General features: G+C 41.0%; 1 protein-coding gene across 4 annotated transcripts; it reads left to right on the top strand.

Moving 5' to 3' along the window:
• The first annotated feature begins 3,208 nt into the window (after positions 1–3,208).
• On the top strand, positions 3,209–8,750 carry LOC110509671 (homeobox protein orthopedia B). 4 transcript variants are annotated; one of them, XM_021590691.3, is made up of 3 exons: positions 3,209–3,351; positions 3,940–4,340; positions 7,248–8,750. In XM_021590691.3, the coding sequence occupies exons 1-3, from the start codon at positions 3,315–3,317 to the stop codon at positions 7,773–7,775; spliced, it is 966 nt and encodes a 321-aa protein (XP_021446366.1). In that variant the 5' UTR covers positions 3,209–3,314; the 3' UTR covers positions 7,776–8,750. The 4 variants fall into 4 exon arrangements, with proteins under 4 accessions (XP_021446366.1, XP_021446364.1, XP_021446365.1 ...); XM_021590689.3 differs by having other exon boundaries at positions 3,209–3,390; XM_021590690.3 differs by having other exon boundaries at positions 3,213–3,351; positions 3,940–4,361.
• The last annotated feature ends 8,589 nt before the right edge of the window (positions 8,751–17,339 follow it).

The following is a 17,339-nucleotide window of genomic DNA, read 5'->3' as shown; positions in this document are numbered from 1 at the left end:
TGTTTGTCTATTTTTATTTCTGTGCTGGATAAGATTGATGTTGTTATGGGGATCTCAGCCAGGAGAGAAGCCACTCTGCTTTGCTCCTCGTTGTTTACCCTAATTACAGCCTTTTCAATTCAGTGAAACGAGGACCTTCATCTGACACAAACACACACACACACACGCGTACACACGTACACACACAAATTATAGGTTACAATTTCAAATTATAGGTTACAATTTCGTCGGAGAAATAGGCCTAAAAGTGTTCATAACATCGATGTTCCTAATACGAAAAAATAAACACAGTGATAATAATAATAATAATAATAGTAACAATTATTATTATTATTTGTAACATATTTACAGCGTTTCGATACAGCTTTCGATTTTATGATTTCAATGTTTTCAAACAAAGATGTTTCTGTATGAGTAACTCGTGATTTGTTTTCTTCTAGAAAAATGGACTAACATGCTAACAATAAACAATAGCATATATAGGCCTATTGGAGAGAAGCTATTCATTTTTGTTCCGTTTTTGTTCCGTTTTTATTATTATTATTAGGCTATTGTTATTGTGAGTATTATTAGCATATGGCTATTATTATATTCAGAAAGGGTTAGGCCTATGGTGATACAGTGTAGGTTACTTGCAACATTCCACGGGTGTAAACCCACTGAAAAGAGGACTTTTTGTTGCACCAAGAAATGGTTATATTTCTTCCCACAAATGAATTCGATAAAATGCTTTGTTTTACTCCACGTTTCGCAAATAAAGCTTGAAATCCCTGTGCTTAGTTCTGGGGGCAGGTATTGGCTTACAGAGATTCAATCTATAGGTATTGTACGAGGTAAACTAGCTGAATAAATTGTATTAGAGGGAGCCAATGTGTTTTTAGCCTAGCTAGTGTCTTTCTTTGTCCCTGGTCAACAATCTGAAACCTATTTATTAGGGGAAAATAACTTCATCCGCCATGAAAAGTCCAACGTTGGCCATTTGCAGCACTGTAGAAAGGAATTTAATACAGGGTCACTTTCGACACAAAGACACATTTTCATATAGCCTAAATGTGTATTTTGTAGCCTACATGGTATCAATAAAAGTGCAATTTAATGCATTCTTGGAGCACCATGCCACTGCGTCTGCCTCTTGGCGTTTTCCCGGGTTAAATATGAGATGGCGCACGGAAATGAGTCATTCACTTTTGTGTACAGCCATAAAAGCCGTGAGCTATCGAAAAGTCGTAAAAATAAGCGCGCAATCAATCACACGCAATGGTGCAGTTCTGACGGAGAGGCGAACACCAAACAAAGTCATGATTTTAAATGATCGTTATGGTTTCAGCGCACAATCCAAGACTGCCTAAACTGACACAGGTAAACTGTTAACATATTAAATAATATTATTACGATAATTGATGCTGAATAGGTATACGGCAAATACAATTAATATGCTCTTCGAATAAAAATAGGGAAAGAACAACACAAACCCGGACATCTTGAATAACGCACACATTCTCTGCTCTGGCGCTTTAATCCACATTCTGCGATATTACAGGTATGAAAAAGAAGAAGAACAGACAATTGTTTCCAAATTTAATCCACACTCTTCTCCTTTTTTTCTAATTTTCAGGACGAGCGGTAGATAGTTACCCTGCGGTTGCGTGGCGCATAAGGGATTGCTGTGACCCCAGTGTGTCCGAGATTGTCTGGTGCTCCCCGGTCGGTCGTGACACCAGATTGCCACTAGATAAAAGATGAGCCGAGCTAATTCAACCCGGGATGGGCTGGGAGAGGACCCCAAAGTGCCCCAAGTTTACGCTCGGACGCTTCCTTTGTGTTACTTCCAAAAAGGCACCATTCACTATAGAACAAATGAACTAGCTTTCACAAAACGTTCCAACATCTGTGTGGAGCCTGTTGGAGTCTTTTGTCTCCCTTATATATTTTGAAAACGTGGTGTGTGACAAGAAGCTTGTGCTAATTGGTATAATGGCGGTTTATTTACAGACTGCATTACAGACCTTTTTATACTTGCTTTGTCTGACTGAAATGAATACGCTTAATTTGGGCAGATTAAAAATCAATACCGTGAAAAGTAATTGGCCAACTGCAAAGTGTTTAGAACATGATTTTGTGTTCGTGTGTGTCTGTTCTAGTGCGACAGGTTTGCGACCCACGCCTTCAGCGGAGATCTGCTCTCTCCTCTATCAAAAGGAAACATTCCCAGATCATGTTCAGCCACAGCTCAGTTTCCACTTTCCGCCGAATTATGCACTTAATTTGCTCACATATCATTTACAATAAGTCCCTCCCTGCGTGACAGTCGAGCCTCAACAGTACTAAATCACCTCTAATTTATACTGATTTTACTCTAATAATCGTAATAAAAAGCTTATAGATTTGGCACTAATTACATAAAAGCCTAATGATGTGGAAAATTACTCTGGTTAGAAATATATCGCTATTCTAAACTTTGTTGGCTGACTGAGGAATCAGAGGCATTAGCAGAGGTTCACTTCGTGTCCAATAGGCAGGACTGACTAGGACACATTGGATATAAGAAGTCGAAAATGTCTGGTGAAACTAAAAACATCCACGGCCGTTTACAATCAAATAAAAAAAACGGAGAAAAGGGCCGTGCTATTAAAACAAAAAAACATTGACCCACTTCAACAGACTCACATTACATAAACCTGACCTTAGATTTGGTTATAAGATGTAGTGTAAAATGCACACTCAATGCTTTCATACTCGGGCTATGTGTATGCTTAATCTAATTTGAGGCATTTGTTTGTGTAAGAAATATGTTGTGTCATTCACACGCCAGAAACGATGTTTATGTAGCCACAGAGGCTGTTAACGCGGCTAAATCGGTCGTTGTTCAAACCTGGCCCATATACTATAGAGGAGGGCAGAAACAGCACGCACAATTAAACAAATAGCACAGTGATCCAGCTTCTCAATATTAAATCATGTGATTTTATTGGATATAATTTGGAGTTGAAATCAAAGCCAATTACAGAAATTATGAGAAATGAACTTGTGAATGTTGCTGGATTTGGGAATTGGCGTGGCTGGCTGCTCAGGGTTCTCGAGGTGGCTGACATATCTCGAGCTTCAAATCTGATTGGCTTTCCTTTGAAGAAGCTCATGGGTTCATTCGGTTGTTAGGCGCCTCCCCGTTTCTCTAAAGGACATTATAATGCAAGGAACCTTCTTTTTTAACCACAAACCGAATTTGCTTTCATTTAGGCTATATATATTTTTTAAATAGGTTAAAGTCATAGAGATTTTTTTTGGAATAGCATTTCGCCCTGGAGCGGTGCGCAATGCTATCGCACGCCGACCTCCTGGATGCTCGCCTCGGTGAGTTATCATCGCCAAACTCCGGTCTTCAACTCTACTGTAAGCTGGAGGCACTTCTAATCTAAATCAAGCAGAGAGAATTGACAATTTGTTTCTTATTTTATCTTAATGTCATTTAAGTGAGCTAATTCAATGGAAAAGTAATTATTATTATTATATTACTGCGTAATTTGATTTAACCGTTTTCTAAATTATTGACGTGATGGAATGGAATTAAAGGAGTCGATTATTCGGTGTATGCTAGTTGTGTGCTTGTTTGAATGGCATTTAGTCTCTGGTTTTATCCAAACTGCAATGTCCACTTCGATGTTTTCACCGTGTTTTTAGAAAATATAATTTTGTAAAATAACCAAATGTTCAACCTACTCTTTGCATGCATTGGCAAACTATAGCCTGTATTCCTCTCTTGCCAGACTTTGACAGGTTCGTGAAAGTGTCACTTGCAATAGCTTAACTAAACAATGTATTTTCAGGAAATATCTTATAAATTATATATTTTTTCCTTTAACACAGGGTAGGCTATTGCATTATGCAAAAAATAATTGTGACATTGCCTTTAAATTCTGACCGGGTGTTGTGTCTATCCAGGGATGAAGGATGCCGCGGCGGAGCTACTGGGTCACAGGGAGGCTCTAAAGTGCAGACTAGGCGGTGGAGTGGGATCTGACCCCGGCCACTCCGGCGAGCTAGCCCCGGGGCCAGACACCGTGGAGGGGGCTACCATGCTCCCTGGAGACGATATCAACAACGGAGGATCCAACCCTTCCGGCATGCAGGTCAACAGTAAAGAGCAACAGGACAAGCAACAGCAGAATAACTCCAGCCAATCCGGAGGAAGTCAGAGTCAGAAACAGAAGCGCCACCGGACCCGGTTCACCCCGGCCCAACTTAACGAACTGGAGCGCAGCTTCGCCAAAACGCACTACCCAGACATCTTCATGAGGGAGGAACTGGCACTACGGATCGGCCTAACGGAATCTCGCGTGCAGGTAACGGAATCTCGCGTGCAGGTTTGTTTGCGATACGGGTTGGGAAATGTGTGTCTCATAGAAAATGATTTAGAAGCAAGAATAATTCAGCTGTAAGAGTAGTGTACTAATACTGCATACAAATATGTAATGAAATGTGTAGGCGTATGTATTAGCCCCTTTAACCAAACAGGAGAACGTAGGCCTAAATATGAATAGTCAATGGCTATTATCATTTCGCTTTATGTAGGACCTAAACAATAACAATATGTGATATTTGTAGCTAGGCACAACGGCCAATTGCAAAGTAAACCTACATTATAGTCTAAATTAACATGAGGAAAATATCCAACTCACAGCTGTTCTCACATAAGTGCCACTATAACATAAGTAGCCTGCATCTAAAGCATATACAGTGTAGCCTATAGAAGGAAGTACAATAATATATACACTGATACTGTGTGATAAATATCTCAATAGAAATTTATAATAATCTAAAATATTTGCCCTTGTATTACCATCGAACCAAAACGACAGCGGAAGAATAATTAGCCACGCCTTGTGTTTTTTCATCTTCCTCGAGGCAACCATTTTTTTATTTCCTTGTATCAAAAATAATAATATCATACATCTGATCCACGATTGTATTGTGTGAGTGTTTTGTTTCTGTTCAAAGTATTAGAAAATGCAAAATAGGCTAGAAGGTAAAATCCCTCCCTGACAAAACAGCTTTGGGCGCGCGAGCTGTCCATGGTGCTGAAACGAAAGCGCCAGATCGATTCGCGTGAAACCAGATGCATGTGTTTGATTCATACAATACATTTGTCCCAAAAATATGTTATTCAAGACAGAAATGAGAAAACTACGATTTTAAGAGATATCATTTTCCAGAAACAAACGGAGGGAAATAGAAATAGATATTAAAACAGCTTTAAACTAGCCTATTATCAAAGTTGCATTAATAAATTGATTTGGATATAATTTAAATGTCACGAGGGTACGTAGGCCTATTTATAATATCTGTCAATCACAGATTTGTGGGCTACATGTGGAAAAATTATGGACATCCAATGTAGGCCTAGGTATTTGCCTATAATTCATGAAAATAAATGAAAAATTATTCACGAAAGTAAGATTTGTATGTAGGCTATATTTTTGTATAAATATTAGTGTATTTTTTCATGTATGCCCTACTCATTGTATCCAAATAGATATTGCATTTTACATGGCAAAAAGTGACTTCATTTAAGATATTAGGCATGGTAAAAAAAAATGTAGGCCTACTACCTATGGAATAAGCCACTTAAAACTCGGAATTGGCCAGATAAAAACAAGAGGCACTTTATTTGGGAACAAAATTGGTTCTTAAAATCTAATAACATTTCGTGTCATTTTCCTATTGGAATTGGCATATTCATGCATTCTCATGCGAGATGAAAAGGGAACGATCTTGCTTTATTATACCCTCACAATTAAACTCAATTAAAATGTAATTACTTTATTTTATTTCCCGTTACATTCCACAGCTCGCCAAAATAGCACACAAGATGAATTCAAGAACAGCGCGACATTGCAGTTGTCTTTGGTCATTGTCTGATGCATTGTCGTTCATTACCAAGTAGCCATTCTCAGGGTGATAGTGCAATAAAACCAAATCCATTATTATCCACCAATTTCAGAATTATTTATTACATTGGGGGCTTATGAACCAGCAATGAAAAATGCAGACGAGTCGATCACATGTGAAACAACCGTGATAATCATCATTATTGCACGGATCAATTCGGTTAGGAATAGTTGATTTACATAAAGTAAGAATTAGCGAAACGATGATCCCTTTATAAAGCCCATCACCAATGATAATAATACTTCTGAACCAGCGGGTAAAAATAGATCTGGGATGTTTCGAATGAGGAGGCGCACGCAGCTCGCGCTGTTCTCTTGTGGAATGGGCCTGTCAGAGTTCCACGTCTTAATGGCGGACTCGCTGAAAGTGTACTCTGTCTTTTAAACGGAATGAGAAATAGCATTTTTTTATTTATTTGAAGTGTAATGCATTTGAGGCTGGATTTCACGGCTGGCTACTCTGGGGGAGAGATTGGCCTCTTAATACAACGGCCCAGTTTCTCAACCAAATCTTCACATTAATCATCGTCGATAGCCGGGTTACTATAGTCATATATGAGATCTATATAGGCCTAGAACGTCTCTCCCAAGGACCCGCGGAATAAACACTGGTGATCCATTTATAACGCCTTTATAACGCATTTACTTCCGAAATACTGATATTATTGTTGTTTTGTGTAGGCCAATAGTCAGTGTTTATATCCATGTTATGCATCAAATTGGTTAAAGCAGAATATGTGTTGATATTTCAAATAAACAGAGCTACTAATCATTAAAATAATAAACTGGTTTCGGATATTTTAAATTCATAACAAAATAATGGTCTATAATAATAGTTGCAATAACAGATTTTCAGCTGAGACGACCACCTCCCCCATAGGCGTATGAGTTTAGACTTCATGGAAATGAATTTGTATTTTCTGACGTAGCCATTTTTATTTTATGATAACCTAGAGGTGTTTCGGTTATGCACTAATGTAGGCATGCCACAGACGATTTACTGAAATGGATTTTGGCGTAATGACATAGTAGCTATCAAAACCTTCGTTTATGGCATATCATTTAATCAGTTATATCATGTATAGTGTTATCCAGGGATTTCCCCTGGTAGAAAGAAGATGTGTAATGGCAATATCTGAGTTATGTGCTACCTGCTTAAGAACATAAAACGCTTTCCCGTGAGTAAAAGTGAGCATACACAGAAATGTACAGTAGACCTATTCATTGTGTCTCAAACTGATGACACTGTAGCCAGATGCTAACCCATCTCTCTCTCTCCCTCTCTCTCTCTCTCCACTCCAGGTTTGGTTCCAGAACCGACGTGCCAAGTGGAAGAAGCGCAAGAAGACCACCAACGTTTTTCGCAACCCGGGGACGCTGCTGCCCACCCACCACGGCCTGCACAGCCAGTTCAACTCTGCCGCTGCCGCCGCCGCGGCCATGGGCGATAGCCTATGCTCCTTCCACGCCAACGACACACGATGGGCTACGGCAGGGATGCCAGGCGTCTCTCAGCTGCAGCTCCCTCCAGCCCTGGGTCGCCAGCACCAGCATGCCATGGCGCAGTCCCTGTCCCAGTGTAGCCTGTCCGGTCCGCCGCCCAACTCCATGGGGCTATCCAACATGTCGTCGAACGGATCCGGGCTCCAGTCTCACCTCTACCAGAACCCGTTCCCTGGGATGGTCCCGGCCTCCTTGTCCGGTCCCACCAACGTGACGGGCTCGCCCCAGCTGTGTAGCTCCCCAGAAAATGACGTCTGGAGAGGGACGAGCATCGCCTCCCTGCGGCGCAAAGCGCTGGAGCACACAGTATCCATGAGTTTCACTTAGTACCAACCACGAATCCAACGGCCACGTTTTACGCGTTTTTGCTTTTACTTCGTCTTCTTTTATGATTTTTTTGTTTTGTTGTTGAACCCATCCAGCCAAATACAGCTGGACAAGGATGTGAACGTCTCCAAGCAAAACAAGCAACAGGAAAACAACAGCCCTATTCCCCAGTTGTGTTGCCAAACTAATACTGAAACCAAACCATTTGAAGGTGGATAAATGGCTAAATGTTTATCTTATTAATTTATGATGTGCATGTATTGATGACAACTTTATTTATTTTACATTTATAAATGCCATATTTATTTATTTACTTACTTATCAACGTATTTATTTATTTATACTTTTTTAATATATATATATAACACCTCGTTTTCGTTTCATTCCTTTCTAACAAAATAGTAGACCACTGATATTTGCCACTGGAGTTTCTAACAGTTTCCACAGGCCGATGGTCGAGGGTATAAAAACTGTAAAAAAAATAAATAAGAAAGCTCATTTTTATTGTCATCTGCTGCACAGCATGCGACCGATCATGATGGGCCACGGGCATGCGCCGTGCACGTGCAGATATCACACTTGGAAGTTTTCTTTTTTTGTGTGTAAAGCGTCAAAAGATGAATAAAACGGAAAAGAGGGAGACACGTGACCATCTCAAAGGAATCACGCAACATGGAAACAAACTTGACTGCATGTGCTGGCCAAGGCAAATGTACGGAAACACCATAAATAAGACAAGAAAATCGACTTGAATATAATCTGTTATATAGGATGTTTTGTGTAGAGGAAGCATTCTTGACTTGTTCCCATTTGGTCAGTTTGTGATATGTTCTAATCTAAATTATTGTATGTGCTTATTATCAAATCTGAATTTCTTAAATGTTTGATCTTATACTGAACAAACCATTTCGTTTCATGGACATGTTTATATCAATTGACTGTAAATGAACAAATAAAAATCATTTTCAATATGTCACATCACGAATCAACCTCCTTTTCTTGAACGTGACGCATGCGTCCAGCCTGTAGAAATCTATCCAATAGTGTGACCTAATGTTTATTTGGACATCCCTGAAATGAATCACGGGGACGCAGGCGCAGTCCCCGGTTTCCGGTGATATACGGTGTAATAAACAGGAAAACCGATTATCAAAACATCAAACTCTATCTAACAACGAGCTGCAATTAAACTATATCCGTCCAATATATATGTATTGCTACTGATATTTCACCAACGTAGGCTACTGATGGAATTCCACCCCCAGACTCAAGCAAAGCGAGTGGACAAAGATATGGGTGTGTTATGGATATGAAAGCTCAAAGCAATGGAGAATTTATATTTTTGTATTTGTAGATGCAAAATCAATTTCTAGAACATAAATACGTGTTTAGTAGCGCACCCCTTTCAAAACAACAAGGGTTTTTGCAGAACCGAATGACATCCTATCCAACCAAATATGTCACGTACATGCGACCCAGCCACGAGCCCTCCCGTCTCTTCCCGTCTCGCTCTGTTGACGGGTTTGACCTTAGAGTTGATTGATAGCCTACTACAGCGCTGTTAACGTTGATTGTACAGGCTTATATTTTGTTTTGTCATGTCAATGTATATCACGGATTCATTCATCAAGCCCAGACTTGGAGCAATCTCGCCTGCATCAACGCACGTCCATACGGATAATCTCCCCAACAAAACGGCGACAAGCACTAACACGTTGTGTACAGCTGCATCATTTACACCGCCACTAGCAGGACATCAAGCGAGCTACTCAACTCTACACCTATTTTATCCCCTGTGTTTGTGTGTGTGTCTTTTGGAGCCATTGATCTATGTGACCTTCTGTTCGTATGACACTATACTGTGTCTATGGTTGGATCTTGGGAGCATGGGACTATCTAGAGAGCAGACATACAGTACAATACCACTGGGCACAGACGTCAGTGTCATTGGATTTAGGTTAAAAGTTGTGTGGAAAAAAAAATACGAAAATACCTTACATTTATGACTTTTTTCAAATCCAATCAGGTTTCCATTTTGATTCAACGTCATTTGTATTTTGTTGACGTGGAAACAACGTTGATTCAACCAGTTTTTGCGCAGCGGGATGTCACCATATGAGAGGCATTGGGGCTGGATTCAATCCATATCGCAGAAGTTTCGCGATATGGATTTGAATCCAGCCCTTGGTTAATCCACTATTGTATTTCCATCCACCACAGCCAAATGAGTTCATTTCAAATCATCATCATCATCATCATCATCATCATCATCATCATCATCATCATAACCATCATCATCATCATCACATTAGAATGGTAATGTTGTCTGAGGTTGGGCAACAGAAGATAGTATGGTTAATAAAACCCAGTCGCTTTTCTTTGACTAGGCTGCGTTCAAGATCTACCCATTGTTGCCTCAACTTGCCTGTTCTTTACTTGGATCTGAACATCCAGCACACAATGCTGGGTATCACTGTTGATCTCTGGACGCTTTCCCCCACACAAACTAGAATAAATAAACAATCGAGTAGAAACAAGTGCAACAACTGGCACTCAACAGCCGAGCGAATACCTGTGTGTGTGTGTGCGTTTGCGAGTGCGTGTGTGTGTGCGTGTGTTGACATCTGGATGTGTTAATACTCACCGAGCATCACAAGACAAACCAGGGGAGTTGGGGAGATTTGCACGTGGATAAAGATTTTGCCAGTCCTGGCAACAGATGTGAAATAATATTACATAAATGTAATCATTTGTTTCACTATCACCCAGGTTAATTACTTTGTGGAAATGGGTAACCCATTTCTCATTGGGTAATTTGTCACACACCGAAGCTAGAGCCAATCAGTGACCCCGCTGTTGGTGGGATCATTTCTCCCAGAATTCTGTGCAGTGAGTGTGTCATTGAAAATGTGGGAGCAAGCCAATGTTTACCTCCTATTTATATCACACAAATAAATGAAATCAGTCAATAAACCATCCGAGGGTGAATATGGCTCTCTCTATCCAGGAGTATACATTTTCTCTCAGTGTGTGTGTGTGTGTTTATGTGTGTGTTTGTGTGTGCAGGGGTGTGTGCAGGGGTGTTTGTGAGTGTGTCTCATAAAAAAGTGTGAGAGAAGGTGTTTGAATGCTTCCTGAGTGTGTGTGTGTGTGTGTTTCTGTAATGGGAGACATTACGTGTTTATACATATATTTCCAGACTGAATTGTTCCACCCTCATTTACCTACCTATCCGTTGGAAAATTTCACTGCAGACGTCTACAGACATCATGACAACTGCTGTAGCCAATATTTCAACAAGCACACCAGTATGTCCAACGTTCTTAACGCAACGTTGACAACCACCTCCATTCCCTCTAAAACATAGACCAGCATAACTGAGAATACAACAGCAAACGCAACTCTGGTCACCAAAAAGACATATATGACTAGTGTTGTTATACTATGCACAGCGTGTACAAATACTACAAATATTATCACAACCAATGGGCAACTTTGGTTGGAACACTGTTTCTAACAGACAGGGAAGAGTGTCCAAGTCGACTTGAAGACCCTACAGCCCCAGGGGATTGATCTTTGCCTTGTACTCTACTCTACTCATGGTGTGACTATACAACGCCCCTGCATATGTCTGAAAATGGGAAAGCATGGTTATAATGGAGGAGAGCTATAATACGGTTTGACAGACAGACAGACTCTGCAGGAGAGGATCTTGGTTGGGGATTGTTGTTACAGATGGTGCATGACGATGAGTTTCGTCTGAAGGTTTTATTAATTTCAGTCTAAGTGGTGAAGAGGCTGGCTCCGACCAGATTTGGTCCAGTCTGATGAGACTGACTGACACCTCGTAGCTCCCGCCATCCGTCATCGTTTGAGAATGTCTTCATTATATCACATGAAAATGAAGAGATTCGATTTTGTGCCCATTATCTATCCATAAGAGCAAACGAATGGAGCACCGCTGGGGTCATAGAGAGAGAGATAGAGAGAGATAGAGAGAGAGAGACAGAAAGACAGAGTGACAGAGAGACAGCCTTTGATTCTCTCTCTCTCTCTCTCTGTGAGATATTTTAATAATTAGATGGTTGTAATATTTGGCATTTTGTATCACCGAAATTCTAGAGAACAGAGCACTCAAAGTGTGTGTGTGTGTGTGTATGATAGGTCAGGGTTGGATAATTAACCTACGATGATGGATACACAGCAATTACAGTGATGCTCATGTGACAAATCGGAGTGACAGAGACCTGAATGGGGTCATGCATTCTCCTTAGTCTGCTCTTACAGTAAAGTCTCAGACTAAACATCCCAATCACTATCCCTTGTAATGCAGTGTGAACGTGTTGAAACAGTGTTATTACAGTATATTCTACATATGCATATATTACCGGTACAACAATACTTCTGTATACAACACATTCTTCTTATCAGTCCTGAGATGCAAGCTTCTTGCAATACTCTCTCTCTCTCTCTCTCTCTCTCTCTCTCTCTCTCTCTCTCTCTCTCTCTCTCTCTCTCTCTCTCTCTCTCGCTCTCTCTCTCTCTCTCTCTCTCTCGCTCTCTCTCTCGCTCTCTCTCTCGCTCTCTCTCTCTCTCGCTCTCTCGCTCTCTCTCTCGTCGGAGTGCATGCTGGGAGTGCATGCTGGGAGTGAGTCGTCAAGCAGGAGTGATTGTGAGAGCGAATGGAATTTCTTTTCACTCTATCGGGTTTTGGTATGTATATATATATATTGATTAGTTAAGTTGTTTTGGGGGTGTCTTGTTTGAACTATCACTAAGCACATATAGGGGTGGTGGGATCTTTGAGGTTGGTTTTTCGCGAGGGCACAACCAGCGGGTGGGGCTGGTTGCTATGGCCACTCGCGGAAATGAAGAGTTTGAAAAACTTAGTCGGAGGCATGGAGTAAAGATTCCTGCTGCGGCCGGGTGTTCAGTGGAAGAATGTAGCTTGGCTGTGGGTGCTATCATTGGGTATGATAGCATCAAATCAGCCTCAAGGATGCATAGCGCTGTAGTGATATTCTTAGATTCAATTGAAAAGGTGAATAAGATAGTTGAGAGAGGTGTTGCGGGAGACACAGACGCCGGTATTTCCGCTTATGAATCCGGCAAAGAAAGTTATGCTTTCTAACGTGCCACCATTTGTTAGAGATGAAGTGTTAGAGCGAGAGTTATCTCGCCATGGTCAAATCGTATCTACAATAAAGAAGGTTCTTTTTGGATGCAAATCTCCGTTGTTGAAACATGTCGTGTCTCATAGGAGACAAGTGCATATGATTTTAAAAAAGGAAGGAGATTAACTGAATTTAGCGTTTAGTTTTAAAATTGATGGATTTGATTATGTCTTCTATGCATCTACAGAAAATACTACGGGTGCAGGGGAAGAGAGAAGGTGGGCAGATGTGGCTGGAAAAGTAGGAGAGGAAGGCATTGTGGATACGGGGGCAATTGTGGTAGATCAGAACAAAGAGGGAGGGGAAACAGTAGGTGAGATTGCGACTGCCGTCGCTGAGGTGGTGCTGGAAAATGAAATTGGAGGTCAAGAGGAGATTGAAATAACGGAAAAGGAAGCGGATGTTTTCAAAATACAGAGGAGTAAAAGGAAGAATTTAAGGGGTGGTGAAGGGTCTAATTCTAAGAGAAAGGTAGAGATGGATAAATCAGTTGAAGATGAACAGGTTGTAGAGATGGAGTTTTCTTCTGGGGAGGATAGCGAGAGTGAGTCATCTGACGCGTCACAACAATATAGTGAGATAGATGGGGTGGAAGGGAGGTATGGGATCGAGAAGATACGTCAATTTCTGAAGTTGACAAAAGGGAAGAAATATATGCAGGATTACAATGTAACTGATTTTTTCCCTGAACATGAATTGTTTATTGAATCAGCAAAGTTTCTGATGTCAAAAATTACAGGGGGAGGTTTGAAAAGCCCTGAAATTGCTAGACTCAAGAAAGTGGTCACGAGAGTGATAAGTGATGTAAATTCTAAAGAAAATGAAAGAGTTCAGTTGCAGTTTTAACTCTGTAAAGAGATGTGGTGGCTGTATCTTCCTCTGTATTTTTTTAAAATCCATGAGCATTTTTAAGATCTCTTCTTTAAACGTAAATGGGGCAAGAGATGTTAAAAAAAGAGCCATGGTGTATGAGTTAATGAGGGGAAAGGGAAGTGACATAATTTTTCTACAAGAAACGCATAGTAATTTGGAAAATGAAGTTATGTGGCAACAGGAGTGGGGGGGACAGTGGTGTATAGTCATAAAAACTCAAAAAGTGGGGGTGTGGTTATCTTGTTCTCAAAAGGGATTTTGCCTTTGTCATGTGAGGTTGAAGAGGTAGTTGAGGGGAGGTTATTAAAAATTAGAGCAAGGTATGAAAACATCAATATGTGTTTGATAAATGTATATGCCCCAGTGGTGACAGTTGAGAGGGTATGTTTTTTAGAGACATTATCAAATACCATTGAGAAATGTAACAAAGAAGATTATTTGTTTATTGCTGGGGATTTTAACTGCACAGTTAGCAATTTAGATAGAAATCACCAAGAACCTCATATAGCCTCAAGGACGTTTTTAAAACGCCTTATTGTAACAAATTAACTGTGTGATATTTGGCGGAGTCAACATGGAGGAACAAGGCAGTACACCTGGACGCATGTGAGAGAGAACATCATCTCTATGGCCAGGTTAGATAGATTTTATGTTTTTGAGCATCAATCTCAGGTCTGTAAATCAAGTGTGATAACTCCAGTGGGATTTTCTGATCATTGTTTAATAACAGAGGTGGTGTTCATTAACGATGTAAAACCCAAAAGCACATACTGGCATTTTAATATAACTTTATTGAGTGATGCTCACTTCAGGAACTGTTTCAGTTTTTTTGGGGGAGAGGTGGAGGTCTCAAAAGGCCAGTTTTGTATCCCTTCAACAATGGTGGGATATAGGGAAAATCCAGATTCAACCATTTTGTAATCAATACACGAGGAATGTCACCAAGGATATCACCAGATCAATGAAAGCCCTAGAGATTGAAATAGTGGAACTCATGACGTGGGTTGAGACCACAGGAGTTCGAGGCCATACTCAGGCCCTCAAGAGGAGAAAAGCTGCATTGGCAGACCTGCTGGGTATCAGAGCACAGGGGGCACTGGTTAGAAGTAAGTTTCAGGGAATATCTGAAATGGATGCCTCATCCAAAATTTTCTTTGGTTTAGAGAAAAAGAATGGACAAAGAAAAATTATTCATTGTCTCAAGTCAGCTGTTGGACAAGAGCTCACTAGCCCTAGTGAAATTAGAAAGAGGGCAGTAGAGTTCTATGCTGAGCTCTACAAGTGTGAGTACAAAGAGGACAAAACAGTGACACAGCAGTTCTTTGATGGGCTCCCAAAGGTGGCTGCAGAAGCTCAGGTTGAGCTTGAGCAACCATTGTCTTTGCAGGATTTATACACTGCATTAAAAGGCATAGAAAATGGAAGGGCACCAGGCATTGATGGGCTTCCTGTTGACTTTTTTAAGTCTTTTTGGGCTATGTTGGGAGAGGATTGGTTAGAAGTAGCTAATGATAGTTTAACTGGAGGGTTACTACCAATAAGCTGCAGAAGGGCTGTCCTCACCCTACTGCCCAAAAAGGGTGACCCGAGGTAGGTGAAGAACTGGAGGCCGGTGGCTTTATTGTGCACTGATTATAAGATATTGTCAAAGGCTTTGTCCAACAGGCTGAGGGAGGTGATGGGGCAAATCATACATACGGATCAGTCCTACTGTGTTCCTGGCAGGCAGATAGGGGATAACATTTCTCTGATTCGTGATTTTTTGGACGTCTCTAGGGCTATTGGGTTGGATGCTGGTCTAATTTCAATTGATCAGGAAAAGGCATTTGACCGAGTTGAACATCAATATTTATGGCACACGTTTGAGGCGTTTGGGTTCAGCTCTGGTTTTATTGCCATGATAAAGGTGATATATGGTGACATTGAAAGTGTATTGAAAGTTAACGGTGGTTTGAGTGCTCCTTTTAAAGTGTGTAGAGGTATTAGGCAGGGATGTTCTATGTCAGGGATGTTATATGCCATTGCTATAGAGCCACTACTAAATAGCATTAGAAGTCGCATTGCAGGGGTGTGCCTTTCAGAGGATATTCCTCCTATTCGTCTTTCAGCCTATGCTGATGATGTAGTTGTGCTAGTGAAAAATCAAGCGGAGGTGGATAGCTTGAGTCTAATGGTTGATCGTTTTAGGGGAATATCCTCTGCAAAGGTAAATTGGGAAAAGAGTTGTGCTTTACAGATTGGAGAATGGTCTGGAGGGATCATGGCTTTGCCAGGGGGGCTAGAATGGTGTAAGGGAGGTTTTAAGTATCTTGGAGTGTACCTAGGAGATGAGGGGACTATGGAAAAAAATTGGAGTGGGGTGGTTGAAATGGTGGAAGGGAGGATGAGGAGATGGCATTGGTTATTATCTCGTATGTCATATAGGGGGCGCACTATTATAGTTAACAATGTGATTGCCTCTGCACTGTGGCATCGGTTGTCAGTTTTAGAACCACCATCTGGCCTTCTGGCTAAGATACAGGCAATTATTGTGGATTTCTTTTGGGATAAATATCACTGGGTTCCACAAAGTGTTTTGTATTTGTCAAAAGAGGAGGGGGGACAAGGTCTTGTACATCTTGCTAGTAGGGCTGCTGCTTTCCGGTTTCAGTTTATTCAAAGGTTGCTTTATGGACCGGAAAATGTGGTGTGGAGAGGGGTGGCAGGTCTTATATTACAGCGGGTTGGAGGATTAGGTTTAAAGAAGGCTTTATTTCTGGTTGATAGTAGCCAGATTTCTAGGGAGGGAGTACCTCTGTTTTACAGAGGCCTTCTCAGAGTGTGGAGCATAATGAAGGTGTCCAGACGAACTTCAGCGGAGTCAGTGCATTGGCTGTTGGAGGAACCTCTGGTGTATGGGGCAAGACTGGATTGTACAACTGCAGCTGTTCCACATTTCTCCAAGATTCTGGTGAAGGGGAAAATCATCACCTTAAGACAGTTAATGGCCATGGCTGGGCCCGCCTTAATGGATGGAAGACGGGTGGCAGAACATTTGGGGATGAGGTCGGAAAGGATTGTCGGACAAATGCTGGGGAGCTGTAGGAAGGCTCTGTCAGCGGAAGAATGGGGTATGCTTAGTAGCCACAAGAAGAGGTGCAAGATGAAGATGTCTCATTTCCAAAACTAGGGATTACACCAAATATCCCAGAGTTAGAAAGAAAGGCGTTATTGCTGGATTTGAGAGGGTTGGAGGAGGTGGGTTTGGATGAGGTGAATGGGAAGGAATTGTATAGGGGGTGTGTCAAGGTGTTGAATAAAGATAAATTGAAAAATAGAAAAGACACTCCATGGAGGGTAAAATTGGGCATTGATGACAAGGTAAAGCCAGCATGTACAAGCACTGTACAAGCCACCGTTACAAAAGGGTACTGGTGATATGCAATGTAGGGTTTTACATGGCATCATTGCAGTTAATGCTTTTGTATCTGTTATTAACTCAGATTTTAGAGATGGATGTCCTTTTTGTAATATAAGA

Source organism: Oncorhynchus mykiss, chromosome 29 (genome assembly GCF_057628025.1).
Source record: "Oncorhynchus mykiss isolate SJ-2025 chromosome 29, ASM5762802v1, whole genome shotgun sequence".
In the NCBI taxonomy this organism is placed as follows: Eukaryota; Metazoa; Chordata; class Actinopteri; order Salmoniformes; family Salmonidae; genus Oncorhynchus; species Oncorhynchus mykiss.
This window is presented reverse-complemented; position numbering and strand designations above follow the sequence as displayed.

Excerpts from the sequence above, each read along its gene's own strand:
- LOC110509671 (XM_021590688.3), top strand. The coding sequence starts at position 3,315 with ATGCTATCGCACGCCGACCTCCTGGATGCTCGCCTCGGTGAGTTATCA. Across the intron at positions 3,391-3,939 it reads CTCCGGTCTTCAACTCTACT|GGATGAAGGATGCCGCGGCG; the intron begins GTAAGCTGGAGG and ends GTGTCTATCCAG. Across the intron at positions 4,362-7,247 it reads TAACGGAATCTCGCGTGCAG|GTTTGGTTCCAGAACCGACG; the intron begins GTTTGTTTGCGA and ends TCTCCACTCCAG.